The 19748-nt window shown below is 47.9% G+C and overlaps 1 protein-coding gene and 1 long non-coding RNA gene across 3 annotated transcripts in view; one reads left to right on the top strand and one right to left on the bottom strand.

The window, feature by feature from the left end:
• The window catches only part of PPM1L (protein phosphatase, Mg2+/Mn2+ dependent 1L), a 98952-nt gene extending 84630 nt beyond the window's left edge, over positions 1-14322 (top strand). For both annotated transcript variants that reach the window (XM_074912714.1, XM_074912715.1), the window contains exons 3-4: positions 8116-8277; positions 13667-14322. In XM_074912714.1, coding sequence (XP_074768815.1) covers positions 8116-8277; positions 13667-14013 — 509 coding nt within the window. In that variant the 3' untranslated portion in view covers positions 14014-14322. The remainder of the gene's footprint in view (positions 1-8115; positions 8278-13666) is intronic.
• Positions 7158-8237, bottom strand: LOC141963405 (uncharacterized). The gene is made up of 3 exons (XR_012634096.1): positions 8159-8237; positions 7443-7551; positions 7158-7291 (listed from the first exon to the last, which is right to left on the bottom strand). It is a non-coding gene; the product is annotated as an uncharacterized LOC141963405 (long non-coding RNA).
• Positions 14323-19748: the final 5426 nt, after the last annotated feature.

Consider the following 19748-nt stretch of genomic DNA (forward strand, 5'->3'; position numbering starts at 1 on the left):
CCTGAACACCCTGGGTTCGGGAGCAGCTTTTGTTAACAGAAGTGGGTATTTTGCAGGGCTTGGAAGAGTGTTAGCCTCTGGCTCCTCTTCTGCCAGCCCTTTGATCCGACGGAAATCCCACCGTTTGTTCTGGCATCGGATACCTCGAGTTCAAAGGAGATAAATTAGACAGAATTGCCCCAGGGTTTCAGTTCTGCTGTGGAAGTCTAGAAATTGAAGAATACATGTTCAACAACAGATCAGGGGGAAAAAAAAAAAAAAAAAAAAAAGAAATAGGTGTCATTCCTATTTGAAAGCAGTGACTTTTGTTGTCAGTTTATACAACCTGTGCTTTTCAGCAAGGCGAAGCTGCACGCTCGCCACGCAGTAAATGATCTGGGGGCTGCGCTCCGTCTGCTCCGCCTGACGGCTCTAAACCTCGCGCTAAGCTGGAGCCTAGCTGAGTAGAGCTGCTCTAGGAATGTGGTTTGCAATAGCAGGAGCAGGATCCCAATCTGTATATACGCCACATTCCGTGGTCACCTACGGTCATTTGTGTTTCGGGAGCTCTCACAACCAGAATTCAGACTCAGCAGCTCGTGTGCGAACGCTCGCGTCGCGCTGCCCGCACAGACCGTGTTTCAGCCCGGGGATACCGAAGGCTCGCAGGGAAGTGTCAGCAAGAGGTTTCTTTTCCTCTCATGCTCAGACCTTAGCATAGACATTTTTTCTTGTCATATCGCTGTAAGGCTGCTCGGGAGGTTTAACGGCTGCAGAAAGCCCGAGCCCATCCGCAGAGGAGATTGCACGTGTGGTTTTCTGCTCTTTAATTAGCCCAGTGACACACAGAAATTTCTAAAGAAAAAGAAAAAAAACCCACACAAAAACCAAAACGTTTTCAACGTATTTCTATTTCTAACGTATTAAAAAGCTGAGTGGGATGTTCCGGTGAAACTAAATATGGGAGAGATGCCAAGAAATCGACTTTTGAGCTGAAATGGAGATTCCCTTTGTATTAAAGATTATTTTTCATAAGGACAAGAAATTAATCACGCGGTGTTAGGACAGGGCGAAGGTGGGAGCGCTCCCGCTTCCGCCGCGGTATTGATGAGGCGGTGTCAGAGCAGTCTGGAAGATGGAGAGACTGCCCAAAAGGGTTTCTGTTTTTCAATAATTAACTTTTGGTACCTGATGCACAAAACTTACTTCCAGCTCTTGTTTTGCTGCCTGGAAGACACTTTTAGGTATTTTTTTTACACCGCTTCCATCTACGTAAATCTGATAGTTTGTAAGTATAACCCAAATAGCTGTGTATGATAAATATGATTAATGATCAACAGGATTGGGTTATATATACATACTTATTGATTAGACAGGGAAATAGGATCAGTCTAAAGAGAAATACAATGTGGTTCTCTGTTTCAAATATAAAACCTTAAAATAGTACTGCACACAGCCAGGTAGGAATAGCTTTGTGATGATGGAAATTAAGCGCCGAGCTTAGGATTTGAAATGATTTCTAGAGATTTTGAAGAACCTGTTGTTTCTTTAAATTTATTTTAAAAGAGGGAGTTGTTTTAATTTTAGGGGAAAAAAAAAAAAAAACACCATTATGTTGAGATGATTAAGGAATTATGAGACCTTAAATTTTCAGAATTTTTTTTTTTTTTTTTTAGGTCCGCGCTTTACACAATTGACTTTTGCAGATGAATTTTGTTAACTGAAAGAGGGGTCAGGTGTGGCTCATTTGTAGCAAACACCAGCACTGAGGGGATTCAAGGATGAGTGCCTGATGGTGTGGGGGCTGTTCAGTCCAAATACTTTGCAAGACATTTGAGGGAAAGGGGGTGGATACTTTAAAAATGCACGTGTGTTTTTGAAAGGTGTTGTGAGCCATAGTGTCTCTTTTTGTTCGCAGGTGGTTAGCTCAGTAATTTGCCAAAATTGTGTAGGATTTTGGAGATTATAATAGCATTTTCTCTAACCTGCCAAGCCTCTGCTAAAAAAAAAGAAAGTATGTAGCTATATAAACATTTCAATAACCTGTAAGGGATGAAGGAGTGCTAATGAACGCAATTAGCTTGGCCTTTCCCAGAATCTCTGAGGAAGGCTCAATGTCCCTGGAGAAATGTGTGTGAGAAACGGCGCCTTGGATGAGAAACCAGCCAGGGAGGAGGCACACAGATCATGGCGATCCAGCAAAAGGTTTTACGGTGATCCCACCCCAATTACACATTGTTGGGATCGGTTTTTTGTTGTTTTTTTTTTTTTTTTCAGTTTGGAGACGTGTTGTTTTCAGTCCTGATTTGTCCCTCCTTCTCCCTGCGGACGCGGCGCTTTGGGGGACATCGGGGCAATGAAGGGGCCTCAGCCCCTGCAGCTCCTGCGGTTCCTTTCACTGCCGTAGCACCGATGGAAGGTGAATGTCTGCTGCTTGGTTTTATCGTTGCTTATTTGTAAGATATGCAGTGGGTAATTAGATTTGTTTTTATGGCTTTGGATTAGAATTGGTGGGTCACTTGGAGGGCACGCGGAGGCGGCGTTTTATGATCTTGACGGTCTCACAACACCTTTCCTCCCTCCTCATCCTTTTCTATCCATATTCCTGGTGACTGGGAAGCAAGAGACTTCTGTACCCTCCCTCATATACTTAGTGTTTTTCTGAGTCTTGCCTATTCCACAGGCTATAATCAAAATTTTATTTGCATTGCCTGAGGGGTATGTGCCGAGCGTGTAAAATAGACATTCAGGAGACACATGGCTGGTCTCGACGGGAGGAGCTGAGGCAGATGGGCACAGAGGACAGCTATATTAATGATAAAAACGTCACATATCTGCCCTGAGAACTACAGGAGTCTTATTGTTTAGGATTTAAAGTCTGTGTAAGGCAAGTGCAAATGCATGGTCTATAAATGAGACAGAAGCTGCATGCAGTGTGAGGCGCTACTGGAGTGTAAATATAAATCTGTACTTTTTTAATCCCACTTCTTGCACTGTTCTGAATAATTCTGTTTCCTTCTGGAGATCATTGAAGCTCGAAAATAGTAGTTCTTGCTTAATTATTGTGTGAATTCCAGCTTGAGCACAGTTGAAAAAAGATGGGAGGGGGTTTTTTGACTTGTTTTTTTGTTGGTTTTTAATCAGTCCAGGAAGTAAGTACCAAATTTCTTGACATGCAGTCGCTCTGAATGCCTTCCTGCCCAAAGGTGACACTTAGACCCTCAACCCTCTGGCACTCAGGCATCTCCAGCGTGCTGGTGTACACCATCCCTGTGCGAAAGGGGACCCAGACTAAGCAGAAGGCCGTTGTGTGGGTTGATTTAACGTACCTCCCATCCCACTTGGAGTCACTGAGAAGGCAGCACTGGTCAGAGCTGTGTGGCTTTCCCATGTGGGCTGTACCTGGCAAGCCCGACCGGGTAGCCCAGGGCTCATGTTGTGTAAATAGGAAATTTCCCCCAGCTCTGAGAGGCTGACTGCACAAGCCGCGTCCGTCCGAGCACCCGGGATATTCCCTTTCTCATTAGGGTTACTGGGGATCTTTTTCCCTGCAGCTTCACCGTGCTCCCTCCTCCTCCTCCTCCTCCGGCAGCCCGTCGCGGTGGCTGCGCATCCTTCGCCTGCAAAGCTTTGTGCGCTTCCAGTCACTACCTTGTTTTCTGGTCTCTTTGCACATCAATCAGTCTCTCTCTAAAAATTAATACTGATTACATTTGGGTTTTTTCTTTCTCTTCTCACTTTGCTTTGTTTCCAGAGATGAGATCAGACTAATTGCCTATCACGTAGACTTCTGTTTAATACAGAGGAGCCGTGACAAGCCCTACCCGTGTGGGGATTAATGTCACTATCAGCCCTCTGGGGTTTAATGCCTTTAGGCCAAACGCAAAGAGGACAGTGTCGGTCTCTCCAAATGATGATAGTCTTTGTTTCTGAGGTCGCCCCATCCAAAACGGGCTGTGGGAGATGGTCAGGGGAAGTGTTGGGATAAATACCTGCAAAGAAAACAGGCTGATCTCTTAGTTGAGAGAAGAGACCGCTCTGGGACAGAGAAGCAAGGCTGCGGAGGGACAGCGCGGCCGGTCCTAGGCTGAACTTGAGCAAGGAGAGGGGCGAAGGGGTCTTCAGGGACACCTGCAATTAGAGAAGCCACGGGGAAAACTAGGAGGGAAGTGTCTCGAGGGGAAGCGCTGAGCTGGCTGTGCTGGAGGCAGCACGAGGGGGATCGGAGCTCGCCGTCCGCGCTGCGCCCGGGAAGCGCTGCGTGCGTCTCGGCAGAAGCCGTTGCGATGGCGAGTCTGGGGCAGAGGCTGCGCTGGAGGAGGGGTAATGTGGAGCTGGAGGGAGGGAAAAACTCAGGCAGTGACCACAAACGGCATCTGCAGTGAGCTTGCAGGTGAGAGAGGAAAGTGGTGGTAGCTGTAATGATGGTTTTTTAGAGGGAGATTACGAAGGTGCGCTGCAAAAGAGACAGAGAAGCTTAGGGATGAGGGGATAGCGAATAAAAAACGTTGAAATCAAGTCTCTAGAGCAGGAAGAGGGGGCGATGGGAGGCAGCACGCAAGCGACCTTGGCACGTGTTGTGGAAACGGGGAAGCAGTGGTTGAAACCTTGGCGTGGGGAGTCTTATTTCTCAGTTTTGTCTGAGAAAGAAACTTTGCGTAAAGAGGCACGGAAGAGGTGGGGAGGGCTGGGAATACAGGGAGAAGACACGTGTGGGAGGGACAGTTGTTCAGGAGGAAGAGCCTTGGCCAAGGACTTCTGCTGTTGAAGAGCCTGAGGTGAGGGCAGGGTGGAGGAGTGATTTCTCCTGGAGGGACGGGCAAGGTTCAGGGTTGAAGAGGGGGAAGAGGTTACATTGCTGAGTTTCCCTTCTCTTTTCCAAGTCTCTCACACCATCAGCACAAGAGGGGGGAAAGAGGGGACGTGGTGAGCACCTGGAGAGATTCACTGCGCTTTTGCTAATGGATTAGGATGAAACGAGGGTGCTGGGGGAATTTCAACCAACTTGGGCCATCTGGAGCCCAAGAGCTCTGGTCCTCATCCTGAGCTGCCCTGCCAGCGGGGGTCTGGAGCCAGGCATCAGCTGGATTTTTGGACGCCACACACAAAGCACAGGATATCCAGCGGCCACGGGGTGAGCTGGATGGTGCCTGGGCTCTCTAATGCCTTTTAATGTGTTAATCGGGTCTTGTTTGCACTCTGGTGACTTTCCCGCTTTTCGATAAAGCGGTTATCTAAAAACTAGTAGCGCCAGTGCAGCCTTGACTTTTACAAGGTGCCTTGTCCGATGCTAAAATACACCACCAATAATCTTACCTGACTTAAAAAAAAAAAAAAACAACCAAACAAAAAACCCGCCTATCTCTGCAGCCAGTATAGTACAGGTTTTAAATTTTCTGGTGATTTTCTTTGTAAACTGCTCAGCAGGGTATTATTCAGCCAGCTGCATCAAGGGACTAATATAACATGTGTTCTCAATTTTGGACCCTTTATGTTGGGAATTTTCCGTTGTGCAATTGCATTAAATCTGAGGCAGCTGACAAGACCGCGATGTTTTCTAACTCTACACAAGGTTAAATGGCTGAAATAAAAATAGATGGAAAAGAAAACAGGGTACAATAAGTTTGCTTTCTCATGTAATGGCAGGAGGTAGCGTGAGGTCAGGGACTTAAGGATAGCCCAGCCATCAGTCAGGGACCGTGACACAACTGAGCCTTCCTAAATCACTTTGGAAATTATCTTCTGTTTCAGACGCTCGTTCTCTTTCATTCACACAGATCATACAACTGAGAAGACTGTGTTCCGAGTTATCATTTTTATATAAATTGTGGTAATAATGACTGTATTTGTGAAGCATTTTACTTTCTAAACGCCTGGGCTGCAGGATGTTATTTGCAGTATTTTCCTTACTAGGAAACGTATGATTTTTTACTACTGCCTGTAGGAAAAATACACGCTGTGCTGGTGTCCCTGGGAGGGGGGGAGGCAATCTGCGGAGCAGGGGGGTGCTCTCGGACACGGGAGAGTCAACAAATTCACAAATGTCAGGCCAAGGCGGGAGCGCGAGGTACAGCCCGAGCGCTGATCTCCACCCAGCATCATCAGCCGGGTGCCGGATCCCGGAGGTTTGCAGCCTCCTCTGCAGCTCGGGGGTCTCTGTCCTGCAGCGCACCAGGATCCTTCTGGAGATGGTTTTGGCTCTGTGCTCCTCCGTTTTACATCTGACAGGTTTGGTTTTCAGCCCAAATTGCCAAGGTAGCTGTTCGTTTTCTCTCTGAAATGTAGATGAAATGGCAGAGCAGCTTCAGCAAGTACCAGCCCTCTCGTCTCTTGCAGATTGTCAGCACGATGCTGCTTGAATGTTTGTTTAGGAAAGTTTCATAAATAAAAGCAAGAAAAGGTGCCATTTATTGCTATTATTTTCTTAGGGAAGCAGAGCTTTATGCATTTGCAGTGTGAACAGATTTCGTTCGGGTAGAGAATCAAATGCTAAATCCCATTTTGTTCTGCTTAAATGACCAGCTGCACCCCGCTACAGTAGTCTGGACCCTCGTTATTATTTTGTTGTCTCCGTGTTTCGGATATTGGTATTTAACTACCCAGTCCTCTGGCCTCAGAGCGGGTCTGTTCACCAGGGTGCTGAAGCCAGACACCCTGTGTCCAAACAGGGTGCAGTTAGCAGGGGGGGTTTAGCGGTATCCAACTATATCCATTTCGTTCTGCAGTGAGTGTCAACTGAAAAAAAAAAAAAATTATATATATGCCTGTCTTGTGAAAAAACAGCTCAAGTTTAGAGCTGTGCAAGTCAGAGCATTAAGTTAAAAATAAATCTTCAGAACATAGTGCATCTAAACACAAATTGTTTATTACTGGCTATTTTATTTATACCAGTCATGGGATATTCAACTGCTGACACGGGAACTGCAAAACACAGGTTTTAATTCTGGGTTTGGACAGCGACACAACACGCGGCAGCTATGAGAATTGAGCTTTAAGACCACGGAGCATAAACTTAAACCCTAATACAGCTCCTCAGGAGCAAAACCAGGGCTCAGGGTGCCACTGATGGTGGGCACTGCTGGAATGCTCCGTTGCCAGCAGCTTCATTAAAACTGCGTCGTTAAAAATTAAATTAAACCATCCGAGCAGAGACACGGTGCTTTGTAACACTGGTGTTGGTTGAGCATCATCGCTGGCCCCAAGTGCTTCTTCCAAAGCACCCCAGCTGTGGAGGCACCTTTTTTTAAAATAAATAATCAGATGTAAATTATCAACAGAGGTGAAAACTCAACCCTGTGCTTCTCTGGTCTACCTAAAAGTAAAAAAAGAGTAAAGTTAATGTTATTTACTGTTGAAGGATACTAGAGTACCTTTTGTAAAAATTTTAGCAGCGCCATGAAATCTAAACTGAGAGCCAGGCACGTTCCCTTTTAACCTTTGTTAGTGTATATCTGAAAACTTACTTGCCATCTTTCTGTTCGAAAGTATGAGTGAAACTGTGACATCTGGTCCAAAGCCCATGCAAGGAATCTTTGTGATAGCTGGAGTTTCTGTGAATATAACTCCCGCTGGCTAGATGGGAAGAATATAGAAAAGGCATGGTCCTGATTCTGCTTTGCAAACATTCATTCCACTTAAATGAGGAAAATAAAAACTATAGTGTTCTCACTTGAAAAGCAGCCAATTTTTTCCAATATTTTCCTGCACCTGCAAATACTATGCCTGTTGGATATGGTGGTCAATGACTAATTACATTTTCTGTGTATTTAAAGGTTATATAATTAAAAAGGTCAAGTCTTTTCCTCTTTGCAATACAAAAACTAAAAATCTGGTCTCAGTTCTGGAGGGGATGAGGGGAGGGAGCTCTGTTTTACCCAGGCACAGTCCAGTGCAGTAGTTCCAGTTCACAGAAGCTGTGAGTGGGCTCTTGCTAATTGGTTCTTTGATTCCTTTCCTTGCCCATTAGGAAAAGCTGGCTGAGGAGACTGGAATACCCTCCTCCCCCTCCAGCCCCTCTCTGCCGTTATTAATAGGAAGAACATTTTCCTGTTCATCATTTATATAGCTACACACATATTTACGTATATACCCCCCGATATATTTGTTTTGCTTCCCATTCCCTTCTCTCTTTCCCAGGGACGACGTGTCTGATTGCACTGCTGTCAGACAAAGAACTCACCGTGGCCAACGTCGGGGATTCGCGCGGAGTCCTGTGTGACAAGGACGGGAACGCTATCCCCTTGTCACACGATCACAAGCCCTACCAACTGAAAGAGAGGAAGAGGATTAAAAGAGCTGGTGAGTCGTAACGTTTTTCCTTTGGATTGAAAGTTCATCTTTTTTTCTTCTCTGCTCTGTCAATAATAGAGACTTTTCCCCTGAGAGAGACTGAAAAGTACTAGGCTGAGGCATCAGCAGAGAAAATCTTCCGTTATTAATACAGCGCTTTTCCGTGGGATGTCACGGTGCAGACGGAGGGGTGGAAGCAGACTGCCCTGCCCCTTAATGAGCCGCTGTCAGAGCGAGAAGAGCAGCCTCCACGTTCTGCAGCCAGTTGACCATTCCCTTGTGAGCTCTGCAGGGAGCAAATTAATAAACAGGAGCAGCGGCAGCGCGGGCTTCTCCGCAGCAAACCGTACCAGCAGCCTGTCTGTGAGAGCCTGCGTTGGAAGCTGAGTGAGCTTTAGTTCTGAGAAGAAGCAGAGCAGGAATCTAATTCCTCAAAGCTATGTTTTGTTCCCGTGTAGTGTCCGCTAACAAGCACAAACACGTAAATTGTAGCAGTATATGGAAAGGCAATAAATCTTTCTAGCTTTCATCACTTGTCATTTTAGTGACCTCCTAGGCTAGAAGTTACATTTGGATCATCAAGTTTAACAGCCAATTCTCCGTGAATTTGTCACAGTCTGTTTTGAACCCGTTTCTGGGTTTGGCTCCCGCAGCAGCCTGCAGCAGGAAATGATTTGATGAAGAATAAAAAGTTCCTTTCATTTGTGTTAAACCTACCCATGAGCATTGCCTCCAGAGGTGCATCGCCTCTCTGCCTCCAAGTCTGTAAAATAAAGAAATAACAAGTTTTTCCCCGAGTATAAAACATGTTTAAAACCTGCAGGTTATCAGTACGCTCACCCCAGCATAAACACCCGTACGTGTGCCACGTGTGTGCTCCTCTCTGCTGGCTTTCATCCCCGCCGAGGCATAAGAGCAGTGGGGATCCTTCCTGCTGCTGGGCAGAGCCCCGAGGTCAGATATGTTCCCCAAAAGGCAAGAAAAACTACACAGATCCTAAGGAGGAGGAACAGGAAAATCTTGGTCTTGCTTTGCTTCAGCTCTGTACTTGGGGGATGTGGTGATAAAACCTGGAGAGTTATCTCTAAAATTGCTTCCCTCTTAGCTGAGTCCAGGGCCCCTGTGCAACTGTTCACTTAGAGAAGGCCTTCACTTAGGAGAAAAAAATAATTTCATTATTTCATTTGTCTAGAAGTGAGGCTTTATAACACAACATGATGCAAAATTAACCTGGATTTTTGCAGGAATTTCCAACTTGGAAAGAAATTATTTTAGTAGACAGGTAAATGCTGTAACTGCAGCTAAACAAGAAATACTCTACCTAGCCTAGTGACTTAAGGAATTCACTTCTCTGCTACCTATTGTCCCACTGTATTACCATGATTGATACGGCCTCATAGTGCAGTTAAAAACATACAATCCAGTTTATATTTCAGACAGCTACTCTTACATTTTGGAACATCCCTTCTTTACATACAGCAAGTGGAAAATCGAAGCAAAGTGCCCAAACTGAATTATCAAGCCTACATTGCCACAGTGACAGAAGTACGTGACTTGTTTCCACCATCTAGATACTTCTTTGTCACGCAGACCTGAAGAAAGCGACAACCACCACATCATTAGGTTATAGTTTGGGTTTCCATCTTCACATCGCACCACCAAGCTGCACTGTCCCACGCCCTGTAGGTAGGTACAACACGGCTGCATGTTTGTGTCAGGAGCATTAGATGTCATTTAAAAGTGAAATCCATACAGCCACAGTTGAGAAAATATCCTTCAAACCTCATTCTGATCAAAATCAATTTGAGGCAGCTCGGAACAGCAGCTCAAAGCAAAGCGTGACTCGCCCTCTGCGTTTCAGCAGGCGCTAACGCTGGGATGACAAGTCTGAACTCATCCGTTGGGTTTTGCTGCCATGGTGGATGTTAAGGAGACTCGCTGCTCGCTGCCGTCAGCGGTCGGTGGACGGGGAATGAATCAGTCCCTCTCTTTGCCCCAGCGACTGCGTACGAAGTCTTAGTCAACCCACAACTTGAAAAAAAATCCCAACTTCCTTTGATCAGGCCGCGTGGCTGGAGCCGCTCCCGCGCTGCAGCCGCAGCAGCTCCGCTCCGGTTTCTCGGGGGAGTCGCTGCGGCGCAGCGGGAGGTCGGGGGGTGCCCCAGGCTGCAGCCAATCGCCCGGAGGAGAGGCGGCACCTGCGAGGGCAGAGCAGGACCCTCCATGCTGAGCCGCGTGCCGCATCCCGCCTGCTCGGCAGCGGGGCTGTGCCGCTGACGGCCGCGGTGGAGGGGCTGGGTCCGGCCTGAGCGTTGTCTGACGCACGCTCACGTCCCGCAGCTGGATGAGGTCGGGGTGCCACCGCTCTGACCCGCTCCTGGGGGATGGGGACATGCCTCTCCTACATTTCCCCATCTCCTTGCAGATACAAGGGTGTTGGTTTTCCCAGAAAACACGAGGAATCTCCTTCCCATCAGGAGCTTGAGCAATGTATATAGCATCAGCGTAAGACAGCGGCCTTGAAACAACCGTGGGTTTGGCTCGTGAAGAAACAATCGGTTATAGAGCCACGAGCTGACTGTCACTGATAGAAATTAAAGTCAGTCATTCACCTTGAACATAATCCTCTCGGCTCAGCTCGCACTAACATGCAAAGTGTTTGTGCGGTTGCCAACAAGCTTCTATTTCTTGAATGCCTTTTCTTCTCCAGCGGCACCCAGCACTGCAGAACGTTTGCTTTTCCGTGAGCGTTTTTACGTGTTCTGTACGGATGGCTTCAGAAAAGCAAATATTACAAGTGCCAGCAGACACTTCAGCAAACCACAGGAATTCAACCCGTGCCGCAGGCGGTTGGTTCCAGGTGCCGCGTGGGAACGGCACCAAAAAGTCACTTTGTACACGGAAGCACGACCTGCAAAGGCCGAAGTAAGCAGCGAGTCAGCAGCACCAGCGTCTCCTCTGCAAGGACAGTAACAGGTGCAGCACTGCTGTCCTCTCCTGGTGGGTTAAATGTCTACTCAAAACTGCCTCTTCGTCGTTGCATTTGGCTTCCCCTGCTGTTCCAATACGTACACGTGATTACACTGCAGTTACTCCAGTCGGAGAATCACAGAATCCCAGGTTGGAAGGGAACTCAAGGATCATCTGCTCCAACCTTTCTGGCCCAGCCCCTGTCCAGCTGAATCTTAAAGGTGTCTGATGTTGGGGAACCCAACACTTTCCTGGGGAGATTATTCCAGTGGCTGATTGTTCTCAGCATCAAAAATTTTCCTCTTGTGTCCCATGGGAGTCTCCCCAGGAGACTTGTACCCGTCACCCCTCGTCTTCCCCCGTGACCCCTTGCACAAAGGGACTGTCCATCTCCTCTGCAGCCACCCTTCAAACAGTGGCACGTGGCGAGAAGGTCTCCCCTCAGCCTTCTCCTCTCGAGGCCGAGCAAACCCCGTTCTCTCAGCCGTTCCTCACGCGGCTGCCCAGTCCCTTGGTCATTTTCTCTGAGCCCTCTCCAGCCTGGCCACATCTTTTTTACATAGTGGGGACCAAAAGTGAGCACAGGATTCCAGGCATGGCCTGAGAAGCGCTGGTCAGAGTGGGATAACGACTCCTTTATCTCTGCTGGGGATGCCCTTGTTGATGCAGCCCAGCACCCCGGGGACTTTCTTTGCCGCTGCAGCACGCTTGTTGCCCAGCAGGACCCCCAGGCCCCTTTCCCCAGAGCTGCTCCCCAGCCGGGCAGATCCCAGCCTGTGCTGAGCTCCTGGATGATGTTTTCCCAGGTACAAGACCTTACGCTTGACCTCGCTGAACTCCCTAAGGTTCAGGGTACACTTGATCCCATCATCCAGATCACTTCAGGATGTTGAACAGCGTTGGGCCCGACATCGATCCCTGGGGGACGCCACTTGTCAGAGGTTGTGAGTCTGAAAAAGCCGTTTCCCACCACCAGTCCCATCATTTATGAAGGAACCCTGGGCCGGTGAGTTGGCAGCTGCATAACGTTCACCTGAGGCGCCCTCAAAACCTACAGCAGCAGCCGGCGAGGCTGGTTTGACTGTGCATCTAAAGAGGAGTTGCAGTAGGCTCACCAGTCCTGCCTCTTCTGGACCATGGAAAGAAACATCTTCATAATGGAGACTCTGTAGAAGTATTCACGGAAAAACCCGGCTAAAAAGTTCTGTTTCTGCTGGTTTTAACAAAAATCAAGTTTCAGGCTTTAAGCAACAGTGAATCATGACTTGAAATGTAGTTTCACCTAAAAGCAGAAGGAATTTACAGATTAGATCAGCCAACCAGGAATGGAAACGTTATCGTAAAATTTAGGTGACTGGGAGACTGACAAATAACACAGAGGCTGAAGTGCAGAGCTGAAAACATTCCGATAACTACAAAGAACAAAGACATTTATAAGAACACCAAAGCAGACAGCTTGCAGATAGAAAATACAACACCTAATTTTGTCATACGTTTGAATGTTCCGTGTTTGCAAATTATTTGTCCTCAAGTGTCTTTTCATTCACAGTCAGACGACAGGAGTATTGCTGTGAGGTGCCGCGGGCAGTGGCACGCAGATGCACACAGAGGAGCTGAAGGTGCCTCCATGTCACTCTTTGCCCTTGAACACTGACGGGTTCCACCTCCCTGGCAGGGTCAGACTGTGTGTAACTGCCACGTGCTGGCTGTGTCAGTCATCGATTTCCGTGCAAAAAGCATCTCGCTAGAAGCAACCTCTATATAAAATAACATATTTTCAACTAGAAGCAGCCTTAATCCTGGTGAGAGTAAAAATCAGTCAGATCCCATGTTGCATTTTACTGACTTGAAGTAAAATTTTTGTGATCAGTTCACAACAGATTTTTGGTCCTTTTTGACACAGCTCATTCAAGGCAGCGTGACAGAAGAGCCCATAAATGTTTTTGCACTTGCTTCTTGGCCTTAACAGTGAGATGTGAGTCCCACTGCAGGGTGTTCTCAGTGTTGTTTCCTTCACAGATCTTCTGAAATGGGGAAAACGTGAACTGCACAGAAAAAGGGGGTTACTAACGCAAAAATATAAACCTTGCTTTCGCTATTTTTGTCTTAGCGTTGCCGTAAGGCTTTCCAAACAGTCGCCTGTGCGGTACAGGAATTCCCGTGTCCAACAAGTTCCATCCCTGGGGGAGCAGAGCGCAGGAAGCAGCTTAGTTTGAAGGCAGAGCCATTCCTGACTGCTCTGCTCAGCTGCTTCTCCAGCACTAGCGGCCACAATCCAGCTCTTTCCTGCAGCGCCCTGAGATTTACTTAGGGCACCTCCTGCTTTTGGCAACGGGGAACGTCAGGATACAGCAGGGAGAGTTTTTGGGTGGGTCTGGCAGGAAGCCAGAGAAATGCTTTAACTGGAAGTGTCGGTGTTTCTCCCCAGGTGGTTTTATCAGCTTCAACGGCTCGTGGCGTGTTCAGGGGATCCTGGCCATGTCCCGCTCCTTGGGGGATTACCCTCTGAAGAACCTGAACGTTGTCATTCCCGACCCCGACATTCTCACCTTTGACCTGGACAAACTGCAGCCAGAGTTCATGATCCTGGCGTCGGATGGGCTGTGGGATGCTTTCAGCAACGAGGAAGCTGTGCGATTCATCAAGGAACGCTTGGATGAGCCGCACTTCGGCGCCAAGAGTATAGTCCTACAGTCCTTTTACAGAGGATGCCCTGATAATATAACAGTGATGGTGGTGAAGTTCAGAAACAGCAGCAAAACAGAAGAACAGTAATTACCAGTGGTTCTCCGCCTCACTCCGAACTTACAACAAACTCTTACGTTTTAAACCTAGTAGAAAGCTCTAGTAAATACCGTTAAGATTCTACACAAAAGGAACAGATCCCTCTGGTCTTTGTTCTTTGCTTAACAAAAGGAGCAATACAACAGATACGTTCTGAGCGATTATAAGAATTAAGTTTGTTCACATATACCTGTCTCCTGTGACCTTGCTGCTCCTTAGAACTAACTGTAACCTTCCGTTTCAGAGTTTGCTTCCCGGATCCTCCGTAGGCGTTCCGTTCGGTCCCTTACCTCTCGTTTCCAGCAGTCCAAGGTTCGTTCAGACGCACACAGGAGGGTCAGGGCGGCGCCGCCGCTGGCGGGTGAGGGATAGGGAAGATGCTGCTTTCCCCGCGTAGCTGTGACTCCTCAGAATGATGCTCTCACCTTTCTCATCTTTCTTTTTTAATCTGCAGTGATAAGGTTGTATAGGAACAGGTTTGTGATTATTGGCCTGTTAGGAAGGAGGAAGAGGAGCCAGCTATTAGCCTGCTACCACAGAACTGGCTCTCTCACTTTGTTTAACCTCCCCCCCCTTAAATAAATCCCCGCCAAGCATGTGATTAGGTATAGTCACCGAATTACCTGAAGGCACATGTTTATTCAGTCTGTGCATTACTCTAATAACATTTCTCCTACGCCATACTGTATTCAAACCAACTAACGTTAAACTTCAGCAAAATACTTGAAGGTCTGACACCTTCTGCATCAAAAAATAGCTCTGTTGTGATAGAAGAATGTCTGTCATTCATTCACCACGACTCATCCTTAGGTTCGGTTTTTGGCATGGACTTTTCATAGGCATGTAAAAAAAGTAATGCAAGATAAAATTAATTTTGTTATTGACTGTTTGGAAAACTAATCACAACAGGGCATTCCTTAGAGCTACTTAGGTGGAAGTCAAGCCTATTAAAGACTTCTGTGTGCCACTGCAGATTAATTTGTGATGTTAATCCAGGGGAAGACCACTTCAAACCGTTCCTCGGTATAATGTATAAATGCCAGGCAGTGTCCTACCACTGTAAAGATGAAAGCTTCTGTTAAATCTAGCTAAAAATATGTTTAGATCTAACTTTCAGTATTTAATTGTATTTTGGACTCCTGTGAGCTGAAGCAGTGACAGTCTGAGTTTGCTCTACGTGGCAGCTTCAGGACGGAGAGGCGGCAGCAGCGGCGCGGGGGCAGCGTGTGCTGGAGGGGCGGTTTGGATGCCCCACGTGTGCCAGCTGTCCTCGGGATCCCCTCCCCACAAAACCTCGTCCGGGACCACCCGCTGAAGTCTCCCGTCTTGTAGGTGATGGAGGTTGTCAGTGTTGGGGTCCCGAGGCGGATCAGGGGTGTAATGCCGTAACTGGCGTTCTCTGTTTCTTGGATAAAGCTACACTATTACTTCGCTAAAAAGCTGCTTGTTTCTCCTCACCCACCACAGCATTCTGGGGCAAGTGCTGGTCCCCAAAACGCTGTGATGTGTCGTGGTCATGCTGAGCAGGTGTGCTGTCGCTGACAGCAGATCTGAACGAGCATAAATTCTGCTTTCTGTTCGAGAAGGAACGCCCGTCTTAGTCTTTCCATTTTTGTTCCAAGGTTATCCTTTCCCAACAAACTTCCCTCCTTTAGTTTGTTTGCAGAGAATCGCAGCTCTTCACTGGCTCTGTTGCTGTTACCAGTGCTGTCCGAACTGTCGGCGTGTCCTCCAGCAGCCTCTGCTCATCCAGACTCTGGGTAGAGCCCCCTGACTCTGAGCAACAGGCAGGTGAAAAGAGTGTGAAAGTGTCAGGCACCCCCTGACCCCAGCGGGCACCCAGCCTGCGCTGGCCCTTCCCCGGAGGATGGAGGGTTTCGGTCTTGTTAAATCTTGTGAACAGTGCAGTCGGTGAATTCTAAACGCAGCCGTGCAGTTAAATTGAGCAGCTAACAGGGAATGTTAATCATTGCTGAGCGCTTCAGTTATTTTATTTTGAAAAGGTACTGGAGGTCAGAGCGCTGTGAAATGAAAACCTCACGTGGTGTTTTCACGGGAGCGCTTCGTCACGCGCTCAGCGATGCCGCGGCGGCGGGATCGGAGCCGTGCTGCGGGCAGCTCACGGGGCCTGCAGGGTTTGCCTTTCCTTCCCCTTCCCAGGGGAGCTTTCCTCTGGACTGCCTGGGCTCTGCAGGACGCAGCCGCAGCGTTTGTCAAAGCAGCTGCCCCGGGAAAAGCAGAATTTAGACCCAGCAGCCTAGAGAACCCTAAAGCAGAGCGCTGTGTGTACAGCAGAGACACCACTGCTGATCCTTCACAGGCGTTGGAGGAGTTGGAACTGCAACACCGGTCAGATCCAGGAAAAACACTGTAGCCTAACGGTGATGGAGCGAGAAGCTCAGGGCTGCCCCTAGGCCCCCGTGGCTCATGTTGTGGGGTCAGCGAGCGCTGCCGAGGGAGCCGCCGCCGCCCGAGCACGGGTGCTGCCACAGCAGCCAGGCAGGAGGAGGAGGTGGCCGGAGGAGGAGGCACAAGGAGGAGGTGGCAGGAACGGGACTCCTTCACAGCATCCCAAAGTGGCCGTGAGGAAGGGGAGGGCTCACCCTGGTGAGCCACGCTCACGGGTTCAGAGAAGCGCGTAGCGCAGCGCGGTACAGAACTGATTTGCAGACTCGGTGGGATATTTACTCCAGGATTCATTTCCCCTGTCACTCCCAGGCCCATCCAGCCAGGTACCAAACCAGCCCTGCTTCCACCTCCGAGTGTCTGCACTTGCAACAAGAGCTTTCCTGGCCAAAGACATCCATGCCAATAATCTCTGGTAAAGTTGTTGACTTTTGGTTTTATTATTTTAAAAAACTAGTTGTGGCTACTTTAGGTTTAAAGATAAAGGCCTCATGGAGATGCCAGGCTTTGTGTAGTCTTCCACACACATGCACAGTGCCTACCTATGCCCCATTAAAGTTTTCTTTTCATCCAGTTCTGGACATCTGCAACTTCCCAGTCACACCGCTCCGTGCCAAATTCTGTTGTGATACATCCAGCTGTTGGGCGACAAGGTTAAATACATATCGCTTATGCAACCTTAAACGATCTAGGGTCTGCTCCCCCACTGCCTTAATCACACATCCTACGTTTGGAAAGAGTTGTCAGAACCCCCCCGGGCTGCCTGGCGGCGTGGCAGAGGCAGGGCTGCCGCACAGCATCCCGCTGCGTCCCCACAGACCAGGAGGGGTGTCTGGGTGAGAGCAGCCTGCACGCGTCCCCGAGCTCCCGGGTTCTTGCTCTGTGTGCTGGTGGAAGTTTGGTGTTGTTGAAGCCCGAGTAGCTCCATCGGTGACATCTGTTCACCGGGTACTGATGGTTTCTAGTGGCAGAAAACAGCGATTTTAAGTTGCTGCCGGAAAGCGTCTCTCGTATGGTCCAGTATTAAAAAAAAAATGAACCTTGTAATTAGTCATCTTACCCAGTATTAAAAAGAATTTAGGCTCTTCCCAGCAGCATTACAAGGCAGCAGTTGAACTCACGTCGTACATTTTAAAGATGCTACCGTCGAGCATTCCGTGCTGATGAGAGGCAGTACTCACCCAGCCATCACCCTCCGGAGCTCCCGGGGCAGCCCCGGGGGCAGGCGCTGGCCTGGTTAGGTGGGCTCGGAGCTCCGTCTAGCGGCTGGCCCGGCCTAAGCGCCGTGACCGAGTGCTACTCCGTAGTTACTAGGAGCTCTCTTGGCCCGGGTGAAAAATGTGCGGGACTGAACCCCCGTTGAGCCTGTCTCATGGGGGAGGGATGGTCACAGATGACACTGTGAGGACTGCGTCAGAGCTGCAGTCCTAAAACTACTAAAAAATACAAAATTTGAAATCACTGAGCCTGTTTTACTGAGTAGAATGTTTGGATAAATACAAATAAATGACATCTAACATCATGGAGTATTGTCTACTGACTTGTGAACACAAGGTCAGTACCAAAACTACTGCTCTTACAGTGTTACACCACTTACATACAGTAAAATTTTTTTTTTTTAAAAAAAAAAAGGTGAAGCTTTTAGAATACAGAAGTTAGTACTAAAGCAGCGCATCAGCTTGAAGTAACAGCATTTGCTACATAAACACTAACGCTGCATTTTGAAAATAAGGGAGGTTTGTTATTCAGCTGCCTCTCAGAATAGGACAGCCTTGCTTGAAGTAACACTAATCCATTGCTAACGTATCTGATACTTACTTTACACAGAGAAACATTTAGTAATAGTTACGCTGAAGAAAAAAACCCCACCTGACCAGCCTGTCATTGTCTAAAGTAGGTTTTTAGGCTCCATCCCCAAGCCTGGCCGTACGGAACCGCAAGGTTAAAATGCAGGAGGTTCCGCTGAAGTTTGGCAACTGCGCAGACCAGAGCTGCTGCCCCTCAGTGTGGTCAATATATTTATAAATTCTCCTTCTAAACCTGAGCTTGTATCTAAAAAGATACCTACAGTTACTATGGAGCTGGAGTTAGGATCACTTTTATTTCTGTAGTGCTGACTGTGTAAGGCTGGGGAAGCAGCTGGTTTACGTCCAGTTCTCCCTCCGGTACCGTAAAGCTCCGGGTGTCACTTCTCTCCAGTTACATGTGACAGCCTCTGGGCTCTCTTTAGCAAAATGTGAGCAGTCGAAGCCTGTCTGAAACCATAAATAGAGGCTCGCAAAAGAGCAATTCTTGAGTATTTGAAATCCACTTTTACGAGCGGGTCAGTGCCTACATCTGGTCTGCTCAGTCCTAAGGATAAAACCCGAATTAGTTGAGCAATAGGGAAATAAAGCACTTTTTTTTCTACATTTAAATGGCCAAGCCCTCTAGTCCTTTAAGCCTGTGGAGATGCATCACTGAGCCTCAGAAATCGACTTCAACCTGTATTCCACCAAGTTAATTACATGAATGATCAATTACGATGTTTTAGAAATCTAAATGTCAAACATTGCTCTCCGGGAATCTTACACCGTATCTCCTGCCAAAGTCCACGGGTGATTTTTTAGATTTTCTCCTTCTGGTAAGAAAAACCGAAGTTATGCTAAAACCGTAATTCATTTGGGAAAAGTTTTTTGGAGCTGGTTCCATTCCACACCGAATCTCCACACTTGGGTTCAGTGTTCTAAGAGCGTAAGCCGGGTACAAAACCTAAGCAGTGGTCAGCAAAGCTGGATTTACAAATAAAGTCCCATTTTGAAGCCGTTCAGACCCATCAGCCTTTAACACACCACCTGGAAACCCCTGCGCTGTGAAGATGACAGCCAGCGGCTCTAAGAGCGCTTCTCCCCGGGGCGTTTGGAAACGCTTTCCAAGAACCAACAGAGAGAGACTCCTGATGAGAATGAGCCGCAGGTTTAGAACTCTGCAAGGGCAGGTCAGAGCTTTATTAACAAAAATCCTCGGTGACACAGGAGATAACAAAGCCGCAGTGTTTAAGCAATCCATCTTGGTTAACGACAGCCTCCGTCAGTACAACAGGGCTCTATTATCATAGATAAGAGCCTCTTCAGGCTTGTTTGTATCGTTTTTTTCACTCCAAGTCAGAAGTAGGTTTAAGATTTTATCTCTCTTGCAAGCTCAGGGCAGACTGCACTTTACCCCGAGGTGTGGGACCACCACAGGCAAAGCTTGACCCCCGGGCTGAGCCCTGTCCCAGTCAGGACGGACCCAACCCCTGAACACCATTAAAAAACCCCTGAATTTGGATTAACGTGGCC

Source organism: Athene noctua, chromosome 8 (assembly GCF_965140245.1).
Source record: "Athene noctua chromosome 8, bAthNoc1.hap1.1, whole genome shotgun sequence".
NCBI classification, from domain to species: domain Eukaryota; kingdom Metazoa; phylum Chordata; class Aves; order Strigiformes; family Strigidae; genus Athene; species Athene noctua.